At 45.3% G+C, this 14787-nt stretch overlaps 1 protein-coding gene and 1 long non-coding RNA gene across 2 annotated transcripts in view; both read right to left on the bottom strand.

Moving 5' to 3' along the window:
• The window catches only part of cc2d1b (coiled-coil and C2 domain containing 1B), a 45198-nt gene extending 36983 nt beyond the window's left edge, over positions 1-8215 (bottom strand). The window contains exons 1-7 of the mRNA XM_070438908.1: positions 8047-8215; positions 7459-7574; positions 7191-7329; positions 4997-5103; positions 4708-4797; positions 1187-1327; positions 512-845 (exon numbers count right to left, since the gene is read on the bottom strand). Of these exons, the coding sequence (XP_070295009.1) occupies positions 512-845; positions 1187-1327; positions 4708-4797; positions 4997-5103; positions 7191-7329; positions 7459-7521 (874 nt within the window). The 5' untranslated portion in view covers positions 7522-7574; positions 8047-8215. The remainder of the gene's footprint in view (positions 1-511; positions 846-1186; positions 1328-4707; positions 4798-4996; positions 5104-7190; positions 7330-7458; positions 7575-8046) is intronic.
• Positions 8216-12006: 3791 nt separating this feature from the next.
• On the bottom strand, positions 12007-14547 carry LOC139024273 (uncharacterized). Its single transcript, XR_011475552.1, has 3 exons — positions 14435-14547; positions 13447-13557; positions 12007-12894 (listed from the first exon to the last, which is right to left on the bottom strand). It is a non-coding gene; the product is annotated as an uncharacterized lncRNA (long non-coding RNA).
• Between the last annotated feature and the right edge of the window lie 240 nt (positions 14548-14787).

The raw sequence follows: 14787 nt of genomic DNA, 5'->3' as shown, positions 1-14787 counted from the left end.
CTTCACTACACTCCTGGATTGTGGTTGTGAATGCTGTCTTCTACACTCCTGGATGTGGTTGTGAATGCTGTCTTCTACACTCCTGGATGTGGTTGTGAATGCTGTTTCTACACTCCTGGATGTGGTTGTGAATGCTGTCTTCTTACACTCCTGGATGTGGTTGTGAATGCTGTCTTCTTCACTCCTGGATGTGGTTGTGAATGCTGTCTTCCTACACTCCTGGATGTTGGTGTGGAATTCACAACCACATCCAGGAGTGTAGAAGACAGCATTCACAACCACATCCAGGAGTGTAGAAGACAGCATTCACAACCACATCCAGGAGTGTAGTGAACCTCCTGTAGACAAACAAATGTAACATTCATTTGTTTGGAGGCAGGTGATTCTTGTTTCCTGTATCATTTATCTAATCTGTGTTAAATTGCAGCTGCCCACATGGTAAAAATAAATTGATTGAAATGATTGACTAAGTAACAGTAACAATCATTAATTGATTGACTTCCTGTGTGACCTGTGCTGGCCTGTCCCGTCCCTTCCTCTCCCTCAGTGCTAGGATGGCTGCTAACAGTGGCCAGGGTGGAGATAGATGACAGCTCCTCCTCACTGCTGGGTGATACTGCCTCAGGGGAGACAGGTACAGGTAACGTTTCAGCAGGAGCAGCAGCCTCTGGCTCCCCCTGCTGTTGTGGAGGTGTCGGTTCAGGTTGAAGAACAGAGGGCGGAGGGGGAGGAGCACGTCGTGGGGGGGCGGTGGAGGTAGGGGCTCCACCGGCTACAGGTGGGGGGATGTCAGCCTCATCCACCTTCCTCCCCTTCTTCAATGACACCAGCATGGACTCCAGGCTCTGTGGAGAAACAGAGAGATAAGGAGACAGGACAAAAAAAGCTTTTCGGACTTTAGATCAGAGGGGGGGGAGTAGTCAAATCCTCCTGCTAGGACTATTAGCAAATTGTCTCAGCGTAGTGCTGATCTTAGATCAGGTCCTTCCTGACCATATGATCTTATTCATTATGATATTTATATTTTATTAAAGGGCAAACTGATTCTAGATCAGTGTTTACACTGAGAAGCTTTGTGAATATAGGCTCTGGAGAGCAACAAGGAGTACATGCTTTTGCACCAGCTCTACACTAAAACACAGCAGGACATGAGAGTTTATAGTGAACTACAAATTAGCATCACCACCTGGAGCCCTCTGTCGTATCGCCGTGCTTTAGACGATTCCCCCGAGGCCTTGGCGTGGGCTACAGCTGTCCGGTACATACTCAGTCTCTCCTCCAAGGTGTGCTGCAGACTGCCAGGTACTGCAGGAGGAGCCCTTGCTAACTGATGATAAGAACAACAACCAAGTTTAATAATTCAGTGTTCATGTGTATTGTGAAGTATTGTAAATACAGGTTTCTGACAATACACGTTACAGTGCCTTCAAGAAGTATTCATACCCATTGACTTATTGCACATTTTGTTGTGTAATAGACAATTCAAAATTGACTACATTTATTTTCTCACCATTCTACACAAAATACGCCATAACGAGTGAAAACTTGGTTTCCTTCTTCTACGGCAACTGAGTTAGGAAGGACCCCTGTAGTGACTGGGTGTATTGATACACCATCCAAAGTGTAATTAATAGACAGACTCTCCTGACTAACTTGTTTGTGAATAGTAATTGCAAAATTAAATTGCAAATGACCTCCTCAGATGTTTTATTTTTTTTTAACCTTTTTAAAAATATTTTCACCATGATCAAAGGGATATTCAATGTCTGCTTTGTTTTTTTGTTAATCCCCATCTACCAATAGGTGTCCTTCTTTGCGAGGCCTCGGGAAACCTCCCTGGTCTTTGTGGTTGAATTGTGTGTGAAATTCACTGCTCGACTGAGGGACCTTACAGATAATTGTATGTGTGGGGTACAGAGATGAGGTAGTCATTAAAAAATCATGTTAAACACTATTATTGCACACAGAGTGAATTCCATGCAACTTAGTTATGTGACTTAAGCACACTTGTGTACTTCTGAAAACTTTAAGGCTTGACCCATAGACTAAAGGAGTTGGAATACTTATTGACACACAAGACATTTCCAAGCTTTTCTTTCAGTAACAAAATTTGTAGTCTTGTTTTTTAACTAAAAACATAAATAATTTGCCACTTTTGACATTATGGGCGCACTGTCTGTGTAGTCGCGCAAGAGAGCCAACACCTTGCATTACTCATTTGTGGCCGCATAACATTGTTGTCTCATGTATCAAGGCTTGTGCTCATCTACCCACACAACAAAATGCCTTGCCAAAAGAAGTCCAGGTGATTCGGAAGTGGAAAAATATTAGGGCTCATTTAACTGAAGGCTCGCGTGCAAGTGAGCCTGGAGCTTACCCGAGTTGGAAAAAACACGGTAAAGATGACGGAGGATCATCTAAAGCGAGACTAGCCTGGAAGGGCCAGAACCAAGATGAGGCCTGGAAGCCAGAAGCCAAGACTGAGCCTGGGAAGCCGGAACCAAGACATCGAGCCTGGAAGGAACCGGAACGCAAGACTGAGCCTGGAAGCCGGAACCAAGACTGAGACGCCTGGGAAGCCGGAACAAGAGCGTGAGTCCGGAAGGCAAGCAGCAGAGACTGAAGCCGTGAAGTCTCGGTACCAAGACTTAGGAGCAACTGGACCAAGTCCGGAACCAAGACTGAGCCTGAAGTCGGAACCAAGAACTGAGCCTGAAAGTCGCGAACCAAGACTGAGCCTGAAAGTCGGAACCAAGACTGAGCCTGAAAGTCGCGAACCAAGACTGAGCCTGAAAGTCGGAACCAAGACTGAGCCTGAAAGTCGGAACCAAGACTGAGCCTGAAAGTCGGAACCAAGACTGAGCCTGGAAGTCGGAACCAAGACTGAGCCTGGAAGTCGGAACCAAGACTGACCTGGAAGTCAGAACCAAGACTGAGCTGAAGTCAGAACCAAGACTGCCTGAAAGTCAGAACCAAGACTGAGCCTGAAAGTCAGAACCAAGACTGAGCCTGAAAGTCAGAACCAAGACTGAGCCTGAAGTCAGAACCAAGACTGAGCCTGAAAGTCAGAACCAAGACTGAGCCTGAAAGTCAGAACCAAGACTGAGCCTGGAAGTCAGAACCAAGATGAGCCTGGGAAGTCAGAACCAAGACTGAGCCTGGAAGTCAGAACCAAGACTGAGCCTGGAAGTCAGAACCAAGACTGAGCCTGAAGTCAAACAAGACTGAGCCTGGAAGTCAGAACCAAACTGAGCCTGGAAGTCAGAACCAAGACTGAGCCTGGAAGTCAGACCAAGACTGAGCCTGGAAGTCAGAACCAAGACTGAGCCTGGAAGTCAGAACCAAGACTGAGCTGGAAGTCAGAACAAGACTGAGCCTGGAATCAGAACCAAGACTGACCTGAAAGTTGGAGCACATCATCACAGGAAGCTGGTAGGTAGCCTAGTAGTTAACAGTGTTGGGACAGTAATCAAAAGGTTGCTGGTTCGAATCCCCAAGCCGACTAGATGAAAAATCTGTCATGGTGCTCTTGAGCAAGGCACTTACCCCTAGTTGCCCTAAAACACATAGGCCCGGGTTGCAAGACTACGTTCCCCAGCGTGAGCCCGGGTTGCAAGACTACGCCCCAACGTGAGCCCGCGGTTGCAAGACTAGTCCCAGGGACCTGAGCCCGGAGTGTTGCACAGCATACGTACCCCAGGCTGTGACCCTCGGTGTCCAGACATACCATGCTTCCTCTCTCATACCACGTTCCCCCTGTGACTCGCCTCTGTGCCCGATTCCAACCATTATCCGCTTCACGCATTAAACCGTGCTCAAACGTGCCTCTGCTCTCAGTACTCCAACGCCTTTCCCAACGTCTGAGCCCGGCTCTCCTATAGACTATCCGATTCCCTACTAACCGTAGATCCTCGAGGTTAGGCCTATAGGAACTCCTATGCAAAACACGATAAACTCCAACGTAGAACGCACCGTGGCTTTGCGCTCAAGCGACTGCAACGGTGTCTAACGGAGCACCGCCGTGAGCGCTTGCAACGACTATCGTCCCAACGTTGAAGCGCTCCGGTCGATTCCAAGACATGGAGAAGGAACTACGTCCCAACGTGAGCCCGGGTTCCAAGACTACGTCCCCAACGTGAGCCCGGGTTGCAAGACTCGTCACCACGTGAGCCCGGGTTGCAAGACTACGTCCCAACGTGAGCCCGGGTTCCAAGACTACGTCCCAACGTGAGCCCGGGTTCCAAGACTACGTCCCAGCGTGAGCCCGGGTTGCAAGACTACGCCCCAACGTGAGCCCGGGTTCCAAGACTACGTCTGACTGTTGCAGCACATTATCACAGCATAAGCATCAAAATTATACCTGTACACAAACTAACACAAGCAGTCCATTTCATGTGCTACTATTAACTTGAGCCACTTCAAACTGACACAAAAACAGTAGTGGCATAAGGGAAAGAGGATTCACACATTTCAGTATTGTAAAATAGTATTTCACTCCACTTGTTTGGAAATGGAAACGTAAGTGCTGTTTGCATTGTAGTTGACGACGCTCTGATTAGAGACGTGAGTGACAAGCCCATTAACACTTATTACACGCTTCAGTATTTCATACACACAGGTAACACCGTCAAAACTAAAAAAAAGTCACACGCTGGATTTACAGGATACAACTTAGTTTGTATAGGCAGGTGATGTCATGTTAGTTACCTGGTGTGGTGATTGTGGAGTCTCTTCCGTGGAGGTGGGTGTCACACGATCCTCCGTTTCCTCGTCGCCCACCACTTCCTGCAGCTCAGCCTGGTAACATAGGTAAACAAAACATGTTTATCACAGGTTCAACGCAACACTGACACAGCGACACACACAACGCAGTGAGTCGCACACACACACACACACACAACGCAGTGAGTCACACACACACACAACGCAGTGAGTCACACACACACACACAATAAGTAATGATCAAAAATAGACTGAAATAAACACAAACAGTTACCAATAAATCTTCATCATCTTCCAGGTTATCATCATCATCATCATCATCGTATATATCCTTCATACACTGCTCTGCCATTCTGGCTATATTCTCCATAGGTAAGGGGGCTAGGACAGGGAGACATATCAATTAGTGAAACATATCAGCAGCGTAATCAGTGGGAGAAATATTATAAGTAAACAGGGGGTTCCATCTTGTGATTTAAAAATAAATAAATAAATGTTAAGATAAAACGTGATCACAAGGATGACCTATGACCCTCAAAGAGTAACGTTTCTACCACGCTGCTGGACGCTCCTCACCGTCCTTCATCAACAAAAACAATGAAGGCGGCGAACAGTGGCGCTGTTCCCTAATGCGGATTTCATCGCAAATTAAAACTTTGAAATTGTATCTCATTAAATTAATTAATGGATTTTATTAAAGTACATCTACAGTGCCTTCAGAAAGTATTCATACACCTTGCGACTTATGACACATTTTCTTGTGTTACAACCCGAATTCAAAATGGATTAAATAAAACATTTAAAATCTGTCACCCATCTACACACAATACTCCATCGAGTACACATGTGGCCAATTCAATTATTTGAACATGATTTTGAAAAAACAAACACCAGTCTATATCAAAGGTCCCACAGTTGACAGTGCATGTCATAGACACAAAACCATGAAGTCCAAAGAACTGTCCATAGATCAGAGATAGAATTGTGATTAGGCATACAGCATATCTCGGGAAGGGTATAAAACAGTTTCTAGAATGTTGAAAGTTTCCAAAGAGCACAGCGGTCGCCATCACTGGGAAAAGGGAAAAATATGGAACTACTCAGACTCTGCCTAGAGCTGGCCGTCTGACCAAACTGATCAACCAGGAAAGGAGGACCTTGGCCAGGGAGGTGACCAAGAACCCTATGATCACTGACAGAACTACAGAGTTCCTTGGCTGAGATGGGAGAACCTTCCAGAAGGACAACAGTCTCTACAACACTCCACCAATCTGGGCTTTACGGGGGGAGTGGCCAGATGGAAACCACTCCTGAGAAACAAGGCACATGACAGCATGTCTGGAGTTTGCAAAAAAGGCACGTGAAAAACTCAGCGCGTAAGGCAAAAGAATATGTGGTCTGATGAGACAAATTGAACTCTTGAGCCTGAATGAAAAGTGCTGTCTGGAGAAAACCAGGCACAGCTAATCACCCGTCTAACACCATCCCTACCGTGAAGCATGGTGGTGGCAGCATCATGCTATGGGGGATGCTTTTCAGCAGCAGGGACTGGGACACTGGTAAGGACCAGAGGGGAACAATGAATGGAGCCAAATACAGGCAAATCCTTGATGAGAACCAGCTTCAGAGTGCAAACGACTTTACACTGGGGGCAAAGATTTACATTCCAACAGGACAATGACCACAAGCACACAGCCAAAGCAACGCTGGAATTGCTACAGAACTAGAATGTGAAAGTCATTGAGTGGCCCAGCCAAACCCCAGACTTAAATCCCATTTAAAATCTATGGAAAGACGTGAAGATTCCTATTCACCGCCACTCCCCATCTAACTTAACAGAGCTTGAGAAATATGCAAAGAAGAACGGGATAAAATCCCAGATGTGCAAAGCTGATTGACATACCCAAGAAGACTCGAAGCTTTTAAAATCGCCACCAAAAGTGTGAATACTTATGTAGATTAGATATTTCCGTATTTAATTCCAAATAAATTTGCTACAATTTCTACAAACATGTTTTCACTTTGTCATTATGGGGTATTGTGTGTAGATGGGTGAGAAAGTCAAGTGGTATGAATACTTTCTGGAAGCTGTATAGTTCTTGTATTTTATTTATTTATTTAACCTTTATTTAACATGACAAGTCAGTTAAGAACAAATTCTTACTTTCAATCACGGCCTAGGAACAGTTAACTGCCTTGTTCAGGGGCAGAACGACAGATTTTTACCTTGTCAGCTCAGGGATTCGATCTAGTAATCTTTCGGTTACTGGCTCAACGCTCTAACCACCCGCCTCTGGCCACCCCGGCCACCCGCCTCTGGCCACCCGCCTCTGGCCACCCGGCCACCCGCCTCTGGCCACCCGGCCACCCGCCTCTGGCCACCCGCCTCTGGCCACCCGGCCACCCGCCTCTAACCACTCGGCCACCCGCCTCTAACCACGATTACAACAAAGTGTGTGGAGACTTACCCTTCTGCTTTAGTCTCCCTCCAGCAGGCTTGCCCCCAGTGAGAGCTGATAACTCTGCCTCTAGATCAGCATCATCCACGGTCGGATCATCCATGTCCTGCGTCATCGCCTCTGGGTTGAAGTCAACAAACAAACCCATCTGGAACAAGGGAAAGTGAATAGTGACATAGGATAGTGTGTGTGTGTGTGTGTGTGAGAGAGAGGTTAGCCAGCCAGCCTCCTCGTTGTCATTTTACGTTGTGACACACACAGGTGATGTGTCCCTCACCTGTTTGGCTGCAGCGGCGCCCTGGCCCTTTGGCAACGGAGCCCTCTTCTTCTTCCCGAACATACTGCTAGTTTTAAAACAGCCCTAACCGGAGGAATTAAACCGTCCCAAGAGATCTGGGAAAAACAGAAGATAACAGACTAAAGTTGGTTAGATAATTAACGTTAGCTCGATAGCTAGCTAGTTATGTTGCTACGCTAAACGTCAGTTAGTTAACACTACTAACCAGCGTTGTTAGTAAGTTCAACTTAAAGTTGCTAACTTAAAACAGTTGCAGGTGCAGCAGGTCATGTGAGCTAACGTAGCTAAAATATTGAGGCGGCAGAGGCTAGTAGTGAGCTAGTTAGTAACGTTACCACTATTTTTGCTAAAATAGCTAACATTAACGTTACACAGACAGTGGATTTGCTTGCTAGGGTATGAGGCAACCATCTCGTGACAAGCAAAACCGCCTCTCCTGATTTAGCTAGAGGTAAGCTAGCTACTTCGGTGTTTTTAGCCAGCTAGCAAAACATTACATTTGCTAGTAGCAAACTATCTGTGGGTAGTAGTTAGCTAACGACGTTTAGTACGACCATTGTCCGTTACCTACTCATTCACCACGAAGCAACGTACTTTCCTTCAGGATAAAAGTGAAATCTCCAGCCAGCGACCAGTTCACGGCTTTTTCTCAGACTGATAACCAACTTCTTCTTCGTGTGAATTTCCGGCAGACTGAACGCTGTGTTGCATATTGCTGCCTTTCGCAGGTCAGAGTGCGGATTGCACATTTTGTAAAAAAAATAAAAGAGGGAAACATTTTTTATTGCACCTTTGTCTAACACTGCACCTTACCTATCCCCAACCCCCCCCCCATACCACTTATTTGGCCCTAAACGAGCCTACACGAGGCCGGCAGGATGGAACCCCTTCTCTCAACTTCCTGTAGATCTTCTGCACTGAAATCTCTCACATCCAAATATTTATCTGCTGCTGCAACTACCACATCTATCTTCTGTGATTTCCGCTCCATCAATGCAGTGCAGTTGATTACCATGGTTATAAATGCATGAAATTCAACCTTACTAAAAATTCATTTTCTCTGGATCTCTCTCTTCAGGCCTCAATGGGGGGGCTCCCGATCAAATCCCTCATCCTTGAGTTATCCTCTATTTTCCTTACTGCCTCAGCATATGAAACCTTCTTTTGAACTCTGGCAATCTCAATTTGTCTCTCTGTAGGACAGGGCACTTCAGACTCCCAGCTGCACAGGTGCCCCCAGTTTACACACAGTGCTTTCTCAACCCCAACTTCACACTCCCTCTGACTATGCCCTCCTGCACACTTTCCACATCCTGGGATCTCCCTTCTACATACTGTTGCTACATGTCCAAATCCTTGGCACCTAAAGCCCCGTAGCGGGTTCGGAACAAACACCATCACCGAATAGCTAATATACCCTAGCCTGACCTTACCAGGTAGAAACTCCATGTCAAAGCTCAACAAGACAGACAGGGTATACCATGCAAAATCCCATGCAAAATCTTTTCAGTCTCCTGAGGGGGAATAGGTTTTGTTGTGCCCTCTTCACGACTGTCTTGGTGTGCTTGGACCATGTTAGTTTGTTGGTGATGTGGACACCAAGTAACTTGAAGCTCTCAACCTGCTCCACTACAGACCCGTCGATAAGAATGGGGGGCGTGCTCGGTCCTCTTTTTCCTGTAGTCCACAATCATCTCCTTTGTCTTGATCATGTTGAGGCAGAAGTTGTTGTCCTGGCACCACACAGCCAGGTCTCTGACCTCCTGCCTATAGGCCGTCTCATCGTTGTCGGTGATTGTGTCATCGGCAAACTTAATGATGGTGTTGGAGTCGTGCCTGGCAGTGGAGTCATGAGTGAACAGGGTGTACAGGAGGGGACTGAGTACGCACCCCTGAGGGGCCCCTGTTTTGAGGATCAGCGTGGTGGATGTGTTGCTACCTACCCTCACCACCTGGGGGCGGCCCGTCAGGAAGTCCAGGATCCAGTTGCAGAGGGAGGTGTTAAGTCCCAGGGTCCTTAGCTTAGTGATGAGCTTTGAGGGCACTATGGTGTTGAACCCTGAGCTGTAGTCAATGAATAGCATTCTCACATAGGTGTTCCTTTTGTCCAGGTGGGAAAGGGCAGTGTGGAGTGCAATAGAGACTGCATCATCTGTGGATCTGTTGGGGCGGTATGCAAATTATTTGGTCTAACGTTTCTGGGATAATGGTGTTGATGTAAGCCATGACCAGCCTTTCAAAGCACTTCATGGCTACAGACGTGAGTGCTATGAGTCGGTAGTCATTTAGGCAGATTACCTTAGTGTTTTTGGGCACAGGGACTATGGTGGTCTGCTTAAAACATGTAGGTATTACAGACTTGGTCAGGGAGAGGTTGAAAATGTCAGTGAAGACACTTGCCAGTTGGTCAGCGCATGCTCGCAGTACACATCATGGTAATTCGTCAGGCCCTGTGGCCTTGTGAATGTTGACCTGTTTAAAGGAGTTACTCACATTGGCTGCGGAGAGTGTGATCACATAGTCTTCCGGAACAGCTGGTGCTCTCATGTATGTTTCAGTATTATTTGCCCCGAAGTGAGCATAGAAGTAGTTTAGCTCGTCTGGTAGGCTCGTGTCACTGGGCAGCTCTCGGCTGTGCTTCGCTTTGTAGTCTGTAATGGTTTTCAAGCCCTGCCACATCCAATGAGCGTCAGAGCCGGTGTAGTACGATTCGATCTTAGCCCCGTATTAACGCTTTGCCCGTTTGATGGTTCGTCGGAGGGCATAACGGGATTTCTTATCAGCTTCCTGGTTAGAGTCTCGCTCCTTGAAAGCTGCAGCTCTAGCCGTTAGCTCAGCGTGGATGTTGCCTGTAATCCATGGCTTCTGGTTTGGGTATGTACGTACAGTCACTGTGGGGACGACGTCCTTGATGCACTTATTGATAAAGCCAGTGACTGATGTGGAGTACTCCTCAATGCCATCGGAGGAATCCCGGAACATATTCTAGTCTGTGCTAGCAAAACAGTCCCGTAGCTTAGCATCTGCTTCGTCTGACCACTTTTTTTATTGATCTAGTCACTGGTGCTTAAATTTTTGCCTGTAACCAGGAATCAGGAGGATGGAATTATGGTCAGATTTGCCAAATGGAGGGTGAGGGAGAGCTTTGTATGCGTCTCTGTATGTGGAGTAAAGGTGGTCTAGAGTTTTTCCCTTCTGGTTGCACATTTAACATGCTGATAGAAGTTTGGTAAAACGGATTTAAGTTTCCCTGCATTAAAGTCCCCGGCCACTAGGAGCGCCGCCTCTGGATGAGAATTTTCCTGTTTGCTTATGGTGGAATACAGCTCATTCAATGCTGTCTCAGTGCCAGCCTCTGTCTGTGGTGGTATGTAACAAAAAATACAGCTGAAAACTCTCTAGGAAGATAGTGTAGTCTACAGCTTATCATGAGATACTCTACCTCAGGTGAGCAATAGCTCGAGACTTCCTGAGATATTGTGCACCAGCTGTTATTTACAAAAATACATAGTCCGCCGCCCCTTGTCTTACCAGACGCCGCTGTTCTATCCTGCTGGTTCAGCGTATAACCAGCCAGCTGTATGTTGATAGTGTCGTCGTTCAGCCACGACTCCGTGAAGCATAAGATGTTACAGTTTGTAATGTCCTGTTGGTAGTTTTATCTTCTGCGTTGGTCATCAATTTTATTCTCCAAAGATTGCACGTTTGCTAGCAGAATGGAAGGAAGTGGGGGTTTATTCAATCACCTACGAATTCTCAGAAGGCAGCCTGCCCTCTGGCCCCTTTATCTCCGCCTCCTCTTCACGCAAATCACGGGGATCTGGGCCTGTTCCCGAGAAAACAGTATATCATTCACGTCAGGCTCATCGGACTCGTTATTAAAGAAAAAAAAGGATTCTGCCTGTCCGTGGTGAGTAATTGCAGTCCTGATGTCCAGAAGTAATTTTTGGTCATAAGAGATGGTAGCAGCAACATTATGTACAAAATACATTTTTTTTTTTTTTTTATTGGTTGGGAACACATAAAACATCAGCCTTCTTCTCCGGCGCCATCTTAAGACAATCCACATGACTCATAAATGGGTACAATCTAGGAATGTCAATGTTTTATATTCACTGTTTATGTATTTTATATACACAGTAATTTGATGCCAGAATTAACATTCATGTAAAGAAACACTGACAAATGAAACCTCTCTCGACAAACATATAATGTATGAATATATCCATATTCATGAAAGTTTGTCTCAGTTGACGTGTGTCCAGAGAATGATTCACCGTTGTTCTTTGTCCATGTACTACATTTAAATAGTTATTAATTTAGAAAGATTACACATTAAAAAATATATTTTTTCAACATTTTACACATGACTATAAATCAAAATAGTATATGGAAGATGCAAAACAATAGGTTTTTATCCTCATACAATGACACCGAAAAGTATTCAGCAAGAAGAAGATACTGATAAGGATTTTATCGAAGATGTTCTCAAGAAATGTCCAGACCAAGCTTTTTTTGGGATTACTTTTTATGAATAAAACTTATATTTGATATAGGGACAAATATTATCTTACAGAAATTAAGTATGGATAACTTGAACTCATTGGCTGCTTTAGTAGTAAAATAATACTTTTATTTTTAGTCAACTCTCACAAAATCTAGAAAAATAATAATGAACATGTATTGAAGGTAATGCTGAAATATTGTACAGTACACTGACTGGAACGATGCTAGCTAGCTACATGACAACAGTTGACATCACATCGTGTAGTCCCAAATGCAACCCTATTATAGTCCACTACCTATGACCAGAGCCCTATGGGGAAGAGGGTAGCATTTAGGACACAGCCAGAGACTCAGGCTAACAGACTAGAATGATGCTGTGTGTACACACACAGACAGGAAATAGTCCCTCTTCCCGCTGGCTGGAGTGCCCCTCCGCTCACGGTGCTCTGCAGGAAATTGAATTCTTCCTCAGTTGATTCTCAGTAGGGGGGAAACAGTTCTGAATGTTCAAATGCACATCAGGGTTGGAGCCAATTCCATTTCAATTCCAATTCAATTCCAGTCAATTCCAATTCAATTCCAATTCAATTCCATTTCAATTCCATTTCAATTCCAGTCAATTCAGGAAGTACACAGTCAATAAGTACTCTTCCCAGTCATATGGGTACATTGGGGTCAACGGGTACTCTTCCCAGTCATATGGCTACAGTGGAATCAATGGGTACTCTTCCCAGTCATATGGCTACGGTGGGGTGTGCTACCGGTGGCCTCCTCCGTACTTGGTGGCCCAGTCCACCCGTCCGTGTACAGGCTGGATAGGAGGAGGTCTGGACGAGGCGTTCTTCCCTCCACTGTTGAAGCTAGAAGATCCAGGGGTCTGAGGATTCACGGACTTCCGTCCCTCGTACTCTGTCAGATCAAAGTGGAGAAGTTAGAGCGGGAAGCCCTGTTCAGACGGGTACATCGTTGTGGAACGTTCAGATAGAAATATATTAGGTGGAACAGCCGCTATTGAACGGATAGTAAGGAATCATGTCAGCTCTATTCATGAAACGTTCAGTGCCCTCCTCAACACAACCCAGGAGTCTCATTCTGTCTCCTCAACACAACCCAGGAGTCTCATTCTGTCTCCTCAACACAACCCAGGAGTCTCATTCTGCTCAACCCAGGAGTCTCATTCTGTCTCCTGACGAACAACCCAGGAGTCTCAGTCTTCTCTCCTCAATCACAACCCAGGAGTCCTCATTCGTCTCCTACAAACATCACACACCAAGGAGTCTCATTCAGGCTCACTAGGAAAAGAGTTCAGAAAGACAGAGGAAGTTAAGGAATAAAAGACATGAGATAGAGTAGATGTTGTTTGATTGAATACTGAAATAAAATGGTGCATAAACATCTGAAGGGTGAATGACTATGGTGTGTATGTGTGTGTGTGTGTTGTCTGTTGCGATGAGACGTTACTAGCGGAGTTGCCTCCTACGGTTGCTAGGTGATGGGTCTGTGTCCAGCTTGATCCTGTCTGAAACGATGACGTGTAACTGCTACTGCTGTAGGTGTTACTCAGGAAGTTATCTGGGAATAAATACCCCTCTTTAACTCTGCTACATCAATAAACCAAACACCACGAATATTACAGTTAGCTATTTCCTATATGTCTCAAATCAGAGACTAACTATTCACTAATCTATATGAGATGAACTATTCACTAATCTATATAGTCTATATGAGATTAACTATTACACTAATCTATATAGTCTATATGAGATTAACTATTCACTAAAGTATATATGAGACTAACTATTCACTAAAGTCTTATATGAGACTAACTATTCACTAATCTATATAGTCTACATGAGACTAACTATTCACTAAAGTCATATATGGACTAACTATTCACTAATCTATATAGTCTATATGAGATTAACTATTCACTAATCTAATAGTCATATGAGATTAACTATTCACTAATCTATATAGTCTACATGAGACTAACTATTCACTAATATATATAGTCTACATGAGATTACTATTCACTAATTATATAGTCTATATGAGATTAACTATTCACTAATCTATATATCTTACATGAGATTAACTATTCACTAATCGAAAAGCAGAACTAAGTCTCACTTTGTCTGTCCATGAAAATATTAACTACTCACTAAATAGTCATACGAGATTACTAGGTTCATTAAAAGTTCTACAGTGCACCATCGAGAGCATCCTGACTCGTTCCATCACTGCCTGGTATGGCAACTGCTTGGCATCCGACCGCAAGGCACTACAGAGGGTAATGCGTACAACCAGTACATCACCAGGGCCAAGGCTTTCCTGCCATCCAGGACCTCTATGACCAGGCGGTGCAGAGGAAGCCCTAAAGATTGTCAACGACTGCAGCCACCCTAGATCATAGACTGTCTCTCTGCTACCGCACGAGAATATTCTTAACCTTTAGTAAGTGGCAGTCCTGCTTCCTGTGCCCTGGTTAAAGAGGAGTTGGCCCACACAACTCCTTCCAGGCTGCTGCTGGCTTGTCAGAAAGCAGCTCTTGTTGTCTTAAGGGTTCACCGCCTGGAACGACGAGGGAGAGTGACAGAGAGAGACAGAGCGACGAGAGAGAGAGACGACAGAGAGAGAGGCGAGAGAGAGAGGACAGAGAGAGAGGACAGAGAGAGAGACGACAGAGGGAGAGAGGACAGAGAGGAGAAAGAGAGAGAGAGGACAGAGAGAGAGAGGAAGAGAGAAGAGACAAGAGAGAGACGACAGATGACGACAGAGAGAGAGAGGCGAGGACAGAGAGGC

Source organism: Salvelinus sp. IW2-2015, unplaced genomic scaffold (assembly GCF_002910315.2).
Source record: "Salvelinus sp. IW2-2015 unplaced genomic scaffold, ASM291031v2 Un_scaffold1277, whole genome shotgun sequence".
Lineage (NCBI taxonomy): Eukaryota > Metazoa > Chordata > Actinopteri > Salmoniformes > Salmonidae > Salvelinus > Salvelinus sp. IW2-2015.
This window is presented reverse-complemented; position numbering and strand designations above follow the sequence as displayed.